Consider the following 12,218-nt stretch of genomic DNA (forward strand, 5'->3'; position numbering starts at 1 on the left):
ATGGCCAGTGGTTCTTTTCAGGATACCACTGATAAAACACAACAGGTGATGTACTTTCAGTGAGAACTAGAAGACAAAATGTAAATGCTACAGTGCATTTTATCTTTGAAAGAATATTTTGAAGAGACATGAAAAGCATTTTATATTGAATAAATCTTATGTTAAAAAAAAGTTTAAATCAAAGAGCAGGCATTTTTCCAGACTATTTTCTTTACCTTCTTTCAAGTATTAATGTGTTCTGGAATACACCAAAAAAAAGTATGTTTAGATTGATTGGTAGTCATTAAAGTGGACCAGATGTAGGTAGGTCTTGCCTTGAGAGGATGTGTTACAAAATGAATGGTATATCCTGAAATGATGCAGTTGGTAAATTAGGTCTAGCTGATTATAAAAACCAAAATCAAAATCAAATATTGATGGATTGTATTTCAAATGTAACCATCATCAATGAAAATTTTACCTATAATTGAGACCCTGTTAATATATTTTTCTCTGTATTTTGTGGCGTCTATGAGTTTGGACCGTTGAAACTATCCTCAGTGGACCTAGCTGTTTGTTTTTCCTATTTGTATGGTTCAGCCACTCCTTAAGGGTGTTCAGCCAACTTCCCGACTGACTCTGTTTAAACCTCAGCTGAAAACACTCCCTCCTTGCAGTATTATCTTCTCCAGATGGGTATGCTCCCTAGTTCTATTTTTACCCAATACTTACTTGGGGACTTTTAAGTTCTTTCCATTGGGTTGGATTAATCTATCCTCACTGACAGTCTGGTTCAGACTATTCTCCTAGCTATCATAGAACAGACTATGAGATGGAATGAACTTACTAGATGGTATGCTTTTAGCGCTGGTTGATTTCACCTTTAGCATTAATAATTTTCCAGTTGTGTGGTAAGAAAGGGGGAGGATTCCTTTTTTTTTTTTTTTCCTTTTTAGGATTTTATTTATTCACGAGAGACACACAGAGAGAGGCAGAGACATAGGCAGAGGGAGAAGCAGGCTCCCTCCGAGGAGTCTGATGCAGGACTTGATCCCAGGACCCCAGGATCACCACCTGAGCCAAAGGCAGATGCTCAACCACTGAGCCACCCAGCACCCCAAAGGAGGGGGGATTCTACAGCGATTAAGAGCATAGATTCTGGGATCCCTGGGTGGCGCAGCGGTTTGGCGCCTGCCTTTGGCCCAGGGCGCGATCCTGGAGACCCGGGATCGAATCCCACGTCGGGCTCCTGGTGCATGGAGCTTGCTTCTCCCTCTGCCTGTGTCTCTGCCTCTCTCTCTCTCTCTCTCTCTGTGTGACTACATAAATAAATTTTTTAAAAAATTAAAAAAAAAAAGAGCATAGATTCTATAGTCTGCATTGTTTGTTCACTCTGTCCTCTGTGAGCCTCAGTCTTCTCATCAATTAAATGCTCTTGACTCCAGCCCCTAGGATCTAAAGGAGTGAAGGAGATAAAACATGTGAAGCACATTGCTTAGAACATCCTGTTTAATAAATGCTGGTGCCTGTGACTGTGCTGTTGTTGTTAACATTGTCATCAAGACCATACCTCCCACTGTAAAGGCCATGACCCCATTTTCCTTTTCTCTTATAAACTTCATTTTATTTATTTATTTATTTATTTATTTATTTATTTATTTATTTATGATTTTTTATTTATTCATGAGAGACACACAGAGAGAGGCAGAGACAAAGGCAGAGGGAGAAACAGGCTCCATGCAGGGAGCCCGATGTGGGACTCGATCCCGGGTCTCCAGGACCACATCCTAGGCTGAAGGCAGTGCTTAAATCGCTGAGCCACCCGGGCTGCCCATAAACTTCATTTTAAGTTATTTTCCTGGAGCACTTGGGTGGCTCAGTCGGTTAAGCATCCAGCTTTTGATTTTGGCTCAGGTCATGATCTTGAGGTTGTGAGATCGAGTCCCACCCAAGTTGGGCTCTGTGCTCAGCAGGCAGTTTGCTTCAGATTCTCTCTCTGCCTCTCCCCTGCTCATGCACACTCTCTCTCACTCTCAAATAAATGAAATAAGTCTTAAAAGTTATTCTGCCAAGTCTTTACTTATTAATACACTTTCCCTTTTTTTGTTTTAAAGTAGGCTCCATGGAGCCCACTGTGGGGCTTGAACTCACGACCCTGAGATCAAGACCTGAGCTGAGATCAAGAGTTGGACACTCAACAGACTGAGCCACCCAGTCACCCCCTACACTTTCCCATTTTTAATATATCTAACTCCCAACAACCTATGCCAGCTTTTCTATGTGGCTTTTGGGGGCTCCTCATTCTTGGATCACCCACTTTGAGGAGCAGTAGTGTCAACTGTTTTTATTCTTTCTTTTTTGAAGCTTTTATTTATTTTCATGAGAGACAGAGAGAGAGAGGTAGAGACACAGGCAGCATGAGAAGCAGGCTCCCTGTGGGGAGCCCAATGTGGGACTTGATCCGGGACTTGGGGATCATACCCTGAGCCACAGGCAGATGTTCAACCACTGAGCCACCCAGGTGTCCTGATTGTTTTTATTCTTCAGCTGAGTGAAGCCAACTTTGGATTTGTTAAATGTTGGTTCCTCTCATGGGGGAAGAGATGCAACATCTCCTCGTGGATTATAAAATAAACTTATTTCTTCTTTTTAAAGCAAAGTAGCCAAGTTGGATAAACTTCCAGTTCATGTCTATGAAGTTGATGAGGAGGTTGACAAAGATGAGGTATGTGATCACTTGCAGATTTAAAAATTGATTTAGTTTACAGATTTACAAGATTGGTTGGAAAATTACCAAATTTTAGCCCAAAGAGGAATTGGAATGTTTCTTGAAATGGGAAGAATTTTTTAAAAATGTATTGTTGGATTGATGGAAATAAGGTCTCCCTTTCAACTTGACTGCTTAGCATTGCATGTTCTTCCTGTCTTGTTTATTTGTTCTGAGATTATTTTCAAAGGCCTGGATAAGATTTGGCTACGTTGTTAAAAGATATAAAGATTACTGAGACCTTAAGTTTAGGTTGTTTTTCAACAGGATATCTTGACACAATCTGGCCACCAGTAGACTTGAAATGGCTCTTTCTTAAGTAATGGCTTTGAGTGTAGTATATGGTACCAAGAAGTTTTTCTTTTTCTCTTTTTTTAAAACAAGCCCACTTGCCTTACTCTTGGAGAAGTATATAAAGAAAGCTGGGCATTAAGATGACTGAGTAAGGGAAACCTAATGAAAAGTTGGTGCTCCCTGTTTCTGCATTTCTCATTATCCCCTAGTCAATATTAGATGCCTTACTGTGATTTGGGTGGGGGGTGGGGTGGGGTGTTCCTATTTTTATTTATTTATCGTCAGCTAAGCTATAACGCCAGCTATTCAAGTGTGTTAAAATGTTCATGGTAGCAAATTATTTTAGAAACCACTTTTATTTATTTATTTTTAAAAATATTTTATTTATTTATTCATGAGAGACATGAATAGGGAGACATGAATAGAGACATGAATAGGGAGAGAGAGGCAGAGAACACAGGCAGAGGGAGGAGCAGGCTCCATGCAGGGAGCCCGAGGTGGGACTTAATCCCACGGTCTCCAGGATCACACCCTGGGCCGAAGGCGGCGCTAAACTGCTGAGCCACCCAGCTGCCCTAGAAACCACTTTTAAAATAATTCTGGGAAGAGTAAGTGGTCATTCAAAATGAAAAGATACTAAAAAAAAACTTGGTGCTGATTGGTAGTAAGAGGAGAACCATTTGAAATAATGCATGTAAGGGCACACAATACACTCTAAAATCCTAGACAGGCAAGTTATTTCTATTATTGCCAGCAATAAGAACAATAAAACCACCAATACTAATATAGAGATGATCTAAAACAACACATAAGATGGGTCTCTGAATGGTATACTTGATTAGAAAAAGAAAGATCACTATTAGAGACTAGTCTAACAAAGTGTGAGCCCAGGTAATGTGACACCATGTGGCCCTCTCTTCCTACTATATGCACTCAAGTGTCCATTGGACACTGCCTTAGAGGGGCAAGGAGGCCACAGGGGAGCCTCACAAGAGGGCATGGAGGGCCCTGGGTCAGGGTGTGGCAGATTGGCCAGACTGTGTGTGTACACATGTCATCTGTCAGTCTGTCAGATGTATGAGTGTGTGCCTAATGTATTTGCAGCAGCAGCCAGTGGCCTCACTTGCCTCACTTGCTCCAGAGCCCACAGCTGGAGACAGGACCTGCAGACACGAGTGTGTTGGTTTCTCTAGCTATGTTCCTGTGCCTCTCCGACTCCCCTCCTCTCCATTACCTCTCTGCCTTCTTGCCTGTCTTTCCTTCCATGCTATTGCCCCATCCTCTTCTCTCATCTCTCCTTTCTCTGTTGCCTCCCATTTCCTTCCTTTTTTCGTTCACCTTCCCCTGAACTGAGCCTCTGGGAACTTTTCCAGGAATTTGCTTTTGTCCTCCAAGTATAGGGGAGTATGATTTGAAAACATTTTTTCATGAAACCAGGCGAGACCTTACAACCTGAGTGGTCAAGTATGGTATGTACTCTCTGTGGCTCATTAAACACTTAAAAATTTGGACTGGAGCTAGCTTTGCCTTTAAATGGGCTAGAGTTTTCAGGAATTAGGCTTCTCCTTCTCTTTTACTGCCAAACAGACTCTAGAGTGACTTGTGGCAGATGGTGACTCCAGGAAAGGGGTAGGATGGGGCAAGCTGGCACCAACTGAATGATTTTCACCTTGACCAAACTCACAGCAGGATTCGTAGTAATGGGAGCTTGATTGTAGCTTTCCTTCTCTCCTAGGATGCTGCCTCCCTCGGCTCTCAGAAGGGTGGGATCACCAAACACGGGTGGCTGTACAAAGGCAACATGAACAGTGCAATAAGCGTGACCATGAGGGTAAGGTGGCCCATCACCCTGCATTCCCCTCTCATTAAACCCATTCTGCTCTAGGTCTTGGGAATAATGCTCAAAATGAATGGGTATGCTGTTCTTCCTGACAAAAGTGATATTGTCTGGTTAGTAAGATGCATCCCTGGTGATCGACCCCCATTGGTACCGTCCCACTTCTATCCATTCCCCTGCTTCACCCTCTGACCACCAGCATGACGAGACCATCACTGGGCTGGTGTGTAGGTGCAGTCGCCAACATAGGATTTCTTCTCTGTATCCCCTGCAAGAGTGTTCCATGGCACCTCCAAGTGCATCACCCAGGGTCTAAATCTAAACATTTCTGAGAGGTCTACTGTGACCAACTCAACAAAAGCAAAACTTGAGGACCAAAGGGAAAATTGTTAGATTGGAAGGGGGTTGCAAAGTGAAGAGCAGAACTGTTTAAAAAGCCATTCAGGAGAGAAGTGGGACCAGAGAAAGACTAGGATAAATAATAAAGAGGAGAGAAGTAATGGAAGGGAGTTAAAGATGGACAGGGAGATAGAAAATAACTCAGGGGAAATGCTGACCATCATAATCCTGAGGCTGGGAAATCATTCAGTGTCACGAGGCAGAGAAAAGTTCCTGTTCTGTGTGAGCAAGAAACCCTGGGGATTTGAGAAAGTTTCCATCCTTCTGTGCTGCATCCCAAATTGGAACTCATTGTACTGCTTTTGGGTGGTTATGTAAAAATATCAAATTCTGTGGGTGAGAAAAATGACCCATGCATGTCAAGTGAACCACCGCCTCAGAATTTAAATGCACTGAAATTATTAAATGTGATGGAGAGACCTAATCTAACTCACCATTCCCTAATGCATTGGCCAGAATTGGGTTTGTTTTGGAGAGAATGGAAGTGGTTTTCACATATGTGTATAGCTGTGAGTTATCGATGGACATTGTGACTCTTTTCATTTTGAGACAATAGCTGTGTCTTCTTCTCTCAGTCATTTAAAAGACGGTTTTTCCACCTGCTTCAACTTGGTGACGGATCCTACAATTTGAATTTTTATAAAGATGAAAAGATCTCCAAAGAACCAAAAGGATCAATATTTCTGGATTCCTGTATGGGAGTGGTTCAGGTAAATATGAATAGGGTTCTATTGTCAAGTTTTCTTATCTGTTAGAATGCCATCTGTGAATGAGCAGATTTAAGCAGACACTTTTAAGAGTGGCAGTATTTGAGGGTGGAAATAGAATAGCTGACTGTCAGGTGAGTAAAGGCTTGTTTTTCATCATGATAGAAGCTGCCACATAAAGCAGACAGAGTTCTGTTGTGGTAGACCTGAACGTTCCTGTGTTTAAGACATGGCTGTGCTGCTTTACAGCTGTGTGACCTTGGACAGGCTATTACCGAAAGTTTCTTCTCAGGCAAAATATGTGTAATGATCATGTTTCCTTAACAGGGTACATTGAGAGGACTGGATGAATTAATTTGGAAATTCTCAGAACAGTTCTTGGCCTCTCAGTGGTGACTTTTACACTATGATCATAGTACCAATGGCAGGATAGCCAAAAGACTGGGTTTCAGATCCAGAGTGAATTCAAATCCCTGCTCTACCACTTACCAGCTATGAAACCTCAGAAACATCATGGATCCTCTCTGTTTCTCAGTTTCCTCATTTGTTATATAGAGATAATTGTCCCAAATATGGTTACTGAGAGGATTAATTAATGTATGTAAAGAGCTTAGAACAGTGCTGGCACATGGTAAGAATTTAGCCAACATTGGATATTTTTTATCATAGTGCTATTGCAGTTGTAGTTACTTTTTTTTTTCAAGATTTTATTTATTTATTCATGAAAGACAGAGAGAGAGAGAGACAGAGACAGAGACATAGGCAGAGGGAGAAGCAGGCTTCATGCAGGAAGCCCAATATGGGACTCAATTCTGGAACCCCAGGATCACGCTCTGAGCCGAAGGCAGATGCTCAACCACTGAGCTACCCAGGCATCCCTAGAGTTACTTTAAAAAAAAAAAAATTACTTATTAGATTGAGGACAAGTAGAGGGGGGGGAGGAAGAAGGAGAAGCAGACTCTGCTGAGCAGGGAGCCCAATGTGTGGCTTGATCCCAGGACCCCAGCATCACAACCTAAGCCAAAGTCAGACACTTAACCGACTGAGCCACCCAGGTGCCCCAGTTGTAGAGTTATTGTCAAAAATTATTTTTAATCATGCATAATGGACTAATGTTATAATGTACTCATATTATAAAAAACAGTCAGATAAGCTGAAGGTCCCTCTCAATCCCTATCTCTGCCTTTCCAGGAGAACTGCTGTTGCCATTTGGTGTAGGTCCTTTCATACCTTCACAGAATTATCTTTGCAAGCAAGTTGCCACTTTCCCAATCTGACCATCCATCCATCCTTCCACTCCCCTGCCACTTTCCAGGAAGACCTAAGGCAGTACCATACAAGGACCAGGATCACATGAATTTAAAATGGGTTTGAAAGTAGAAAGGTGAACAAGGAGTCCAGGTAGTGAGGAGATAGAGAGGAATCAGCTAATAAAAAAACAAAAGTGTTAAAGAAACCTGACACCTGCTGTGGGTGGGTGGCAATCTGGGGTCTCTGCTTTCTAGCTGGGAGACCCGTTTGATAGTGCAGTGCAATGCACACGATGCAAACAATCCAATTAGTCAGAAGCTGCCCGAGTCATCTCAGAATGAAGATCATTCAGGCATTTCTCGTGGGGGCCCTCATACAAAGGCCACTGTGCGATTAATGAACAATCTCCTTGACAACCCCTCACAACAGATGCAGTCACCATGATCAGAGAACTCTTCGTAAAAATGACTCAGTGTTGGCCAATGACATTGGCCTGAAATACTGTTCTATAAGAAAGGTTGTTTTGTGGGTCCAGTGTGATGGAGGTTGGAGACACAGCTCTGTGGTTTGACCTTCAGGGGTGTGTACTTGTTTATGTACTCACGTGTATAAAATAAAATTGCATTTTTATCCAAGTAATACATTCATCTGGGTCAAACAGTCAAACAGTGCAGAAAAGTAACACTACACGCACATTCCTGCCTGCAACACCTCTACCTTACCCACTCCTTACTCCCCCGAAACGATCATTTTCAGCTTTTTCCACCATTCTTTCTGGGGATGTGGCTCCGTAATGCTGGAGAAGGCATGTCTGCTGCTTTTTATTCATCACTTGTGGACATTATATGATGGAAGGTAGGATTTTAGCTCCTGCAGCCTTTCTTCCTGCTCTCATCTGGACTAACTACTTTCTTGGCCTCTGGATAGCCATCATTCTGAAAAACTGCCTTCCTCCCTGCATTGGATTCCCTATTTCCAAGATCCTATGTCTTCTTCAGTCTTGTCTTACTTTCTTGTTTCAGAGGAGCACATCCTCCAAGTAGCTTCCTGAGAAATCATGTCTGAGTTGTTAATTTCTTGAGTTAACTTACCTGCAAATATTTTTTGGTTTCACATTCATATTTGATTGATAATTTGGCCATATGTATAAATCCAAGGTGAAATTTACCTTAGTATTTGAAGGTACTCCATTATCTTCTGGATGCTCATGTTCTTGTGGGGGGCTGATGTTACTCTTATTCCCTGTTCTTTTTGAACTTCTCTTTACCTGTAGTGACCTGAAATTTAGGTTCATGTGTCTTCATTTTGATTTTTTTGGTAAACTTTTTTGTTCAGGCATAACATGCATATAGAAAATGTATACAAAGTGAATGCGTGACTCTGACATTTTGCTACTAAATCTGGATCTCTTTTGTTTTACATGCTGAGAACTCAGGGAGAGCTCTCATTCTGGAAACTGTGTCCTATGTGTTGTGGCCTCCCTGGTCTTTTTGAACTATGGTCAGTCTCTTTGACTCAGGGAGAATGGCAGGACTCTGACCGGGTTCCCCTTCCTGGGCTACAACCCAGATACCGCCTCCCACAGAATGTTGACAGGGCTCCCCTCATTTATTTCCTGTCCATCAGGGGTTACATACCCTAACTGTTGCCATGTCAAATATCTGAAAACAGTTGTTTCATCTATTTTGCTCAGTGTTACTAGCTATGATGGGAGAATAAGTCCAGACCCTGTTACCTCATCAGGCCAGCAATAGAAGTTAGAAGTCCAGACTCAGATGTCTGCAATAGCCAAGCAGGAAAATTAAGTCAAAGAAGATGCCTGAGGGGTGCCTGGATAGCTCCGTTGGTTAAGTATCTGCCTTCTGCTCAGATCATGATCTCAGGATTCTGAGATCGGATCCCTATGTTGGGCTCCCTGCTCAGTGGGGAGCCCACTTCTCCTTCTCCCTCTGCCCCTCCCTCCCATGCTCTTTCTCTCAAATAAATAAAATCTTAAAAAATTAGAAGAGGTCTGAGTGAAGAGTAAGAGGGAATGCTGAGAATTGTGATAAACTGGAGGACAAATTGGTCTTGTGTCATCAGGGCAGCCCCCTCTCAGCTGTGGCTGATGCTGCGGGGCTGGACTACCAGCTCAAGGGTGCCAGATGATCTCTTTTTTTGTTTTTCAAGAAATACAGAAAGATAAAAATTTACTTAAATCTTGGCATTTTTAATTATTGGAAACCAACTTAAAAACAGAAAAACGCTATGCAGGACGTGCCCCCTCAAAATGATGAAATGCACATAAGTGTATTGGGGTCCTAGATCAAGCTATAGCACCAAATAGAATGCACTGAAAATTATTTTTGATTCAACAGCTAATTGGCGTGGGGATGACCCTTAGCCACTAACCCAACCTCAGCTGAAAGGTGCCATAGTAGAAACCAGATTATATCAAAATAGTTTATCCGCAATGTAAAGTAGGCAGTACCAGGTTGAGCTGTCAGTGACCAGGAGTTTACTTCTTGTGTGGGACTTCCAAATAGGAGTTTCATTTGGATTCTAGAGTTGAAGTACCTTTTAAGTTACTTCTTAGTTAAATTTTCTGGCATTGAGTTTCAGGGTTTTTTGTTTTGTTTTGTTTTTTGTTTTGTTTTTTTTTTAGATTTTATTTTTTATTCATGAGAGTTACAACAGAGAGAGAGAGAGAAAGAGAGAGAGAGAGAGAGAGAGGGGCAAAGACACAGGCAGAAGGAGAAGCAGGCTCCATGCAGGAAGCCTGACGTGGGACTCAATCCTGGGTCTCCAGGATCACTCCCTGGGCCGGAGGTGGCGCCAAACCGCTGAGCCACCTGGGCTGCCCCAAGTTTTTTTTTTTTAAGATTTTATTTATTTATTCACAAGAAACACAGAATGAGAGAGAGAGAGAGAGAGAGAAATAGAGAGAGGGAGAGAGAGAGGCAGAGACACAGGCAGAGACACAGGCAGAGGGAGAAGCAGGCTCCGTGCAGGAAACCCGATGTGGGACTCAATCCCGGGACTCCGGGATCATGCCCTGAGCCAAAGACAGACACTCAACTGCTGAGCCACCCAGGTGTCCCCTGGCATTGAGTTTTTAAAAAGAAGTTGAAAGCAGAGCTAACTATATTAAGAGTTTTGTCATCTGTCTCCAGCACAGTTTATAGGTGATATATGCATCCAGCATCCTGGCCTATCAATCAGTCTTTGTATTGCTCTTCGTAACCTTAGGTTCTGACTTCAAGGGAATCTCTTTCTTCAGATTCTTTTTGTAGATGTGACTGATGGTGTTTAGCATTTAATTAATTATAAAAAAAGGCTTCAAAAATAATTAGTCTTTATCCATATCTATTTGTAAGCTAAGTGAGTGCCAACAGTTGTGTGTGGTGTTTTTTTTTTTTTAATTGTTTTGGACATTGTAGTTAAAAAAAAAAGTAATTAATGCTATGGGTTCATCAATGGAGATTTTTTTTTTAAAGATTTTATTTATTTATTCATGATAGACATAGAGAGAGAGAAAGAGAGGCAGAGACACAGGCAGAGGGAGAAGCAGGCTCCATGCTGGGAGCCTGACACAGGACTGGATCCTGGGACTCCAGGATCGCACTCTGGGCCGAAGGCAGGCGCTAAACCACTGAGCCACCCAGGGATCCCCTCAACTGGGATTTTTAAATGAACTTGAAAGAAATCTAGTGTAGAATCTTAAGGCCTAAAAGCATTTTCAAATGTTGAAGTTGATTACACTTATTTTCAGATCAGGTTTCTGAGGTTGAGAAAGGAAACAACGTAGAACCAAGGTCTAATGCCTCTCCCACTTTTAACTTGTTATTTTCACAGTTGTGAGTGGGACAGAAAACATATTTCATCTCCAGCCTTTTGACTCCTGTCTGATTCTTGCCCTGATGTGAATGAGGCGCCTGCAGCAGGCAGTCTGTGCATGGTAGTTTGTGTGGCCTTGTCCAGCATGGCACCATCCTGTGTGTGTCTGAGAAGCTTGCTTCAGAGAACACAGCTGCCTTGGGGAGGGTCAACCTGTCCCTGCCACTGATGCTGAGGTGCCCCAGGGGACTGCGGCTAACCAGCTAGCATCTAGTGGGCCAGGGCTTCTCTGCCCCCTACAGGTTGTCCTCAGTCTGTGCATACAAGGGATCTTGTGCTATGGTCCTTAGAGCTGAACTTCGTTCTAGTGTTGTCTCTTGGGGGAGTGATTTTGCTCACCAGGGTGAGGTTTGTTACTATCTGGAGACAGTGTTTTGATCTTCACAGCTGGGGTTATACTCCTGGCATCTAGTGGGTAAGGCCAGGGATGCTACTGAACATCCTGCAGTGCACAGGACGGCTCCCATACCAAAGAATTATTGGCCCCAAATGTCAGTAGTGCAGAGGATGAGAAACCCTGATCTAGGGCACTATCATCCTCCATCATTTACTGCATGTGGCTACTGTACTTGTACTTGGAGCTGGACATTCTTTCATAAGTGTAAAAACTGGAGGCATGAGGGAAGGCTGTAGACATGGTGTCCAGATACCTTTGGGCACTCACAAATGATGGGAAAATTCAGATAAGGAAGTCAAACCCATTGATAGATAATGGTTTGCTTTTTAAAACGTGATACTACACACTACTACATTAAAATTAAAAAAAGAGCTGGAGAGGTTGAAAATTTTCAGTGAAATTTCATTTGTTCTATAAACATTTTTTTCAAGAGCTTATTGTATGCCAGGCAGTGTTCTAGAAATACAAATGTAGCTTGGACAAAAGCAATCTCTACCGTAAGGAGCTCTGTACCATTTGAGGAGACAGCAAACAAGATAGATATGTAAAGTACATAATGTGTCAAATGGTAGTATAAAACAAAGGAGAAAATATAAGCAGGGAAGGTAGATAGTGTTGGGGGTTTGCAGGGAAGGGGCTTGCATTTTTTTTTTTTTTTTTTTATGATAGTCACAGAGAGAGAGAGAGGCAGAGACACAGGCAGAGGAAGAA

General features: G+C 42.4%; 1 protein-coding gene across 25 annotated transcripts in view; it reads left to right on the forward strand.

Moving 5' to 3' along the window:
* The window catches only part of DOCK9 (dedicator of cytokinesis 9), a 282,842-nt gene that overhangs the window by 156,135 nt on the left and 114,489 nt on the right, over positions 1–12,218 (forward strand). For all 25 annotated transcript variants that reach the window (XM_041731244.1, XM_041731266.1, XM_041731253.1 and 22 more), the window contains exons 5-7: positions 2,635–2,704; positions 4,776–4,871; positions 5,852–5,986. In XM_041731244.1, the coding sequence (XP_041587178.1) occupies positions 2,635–2,704; positions 4,776–4,871; positions 5,852–5,986 (301 nt within the window). The remainder of the gene's footprint in view (positions 1–2,634; positions 2,705–4,775; positions 4,872–5,851; positions 5,987–12,218) is intronic.

The sequence above is a fragment of the Vulpes lagopus genome, chromosome 16 (genome assembly GCF_018345385.1).
Source record: "Vulpes lagopus strain Blue_001 chromosome 16, ASM1834538v1, whole genome shotgun sequence".
NCBI lineage: Eukaryota > Metazoa > Chordata > Mammalia > Carnivora > Canidae > Vulpes > Vulpes lagopus.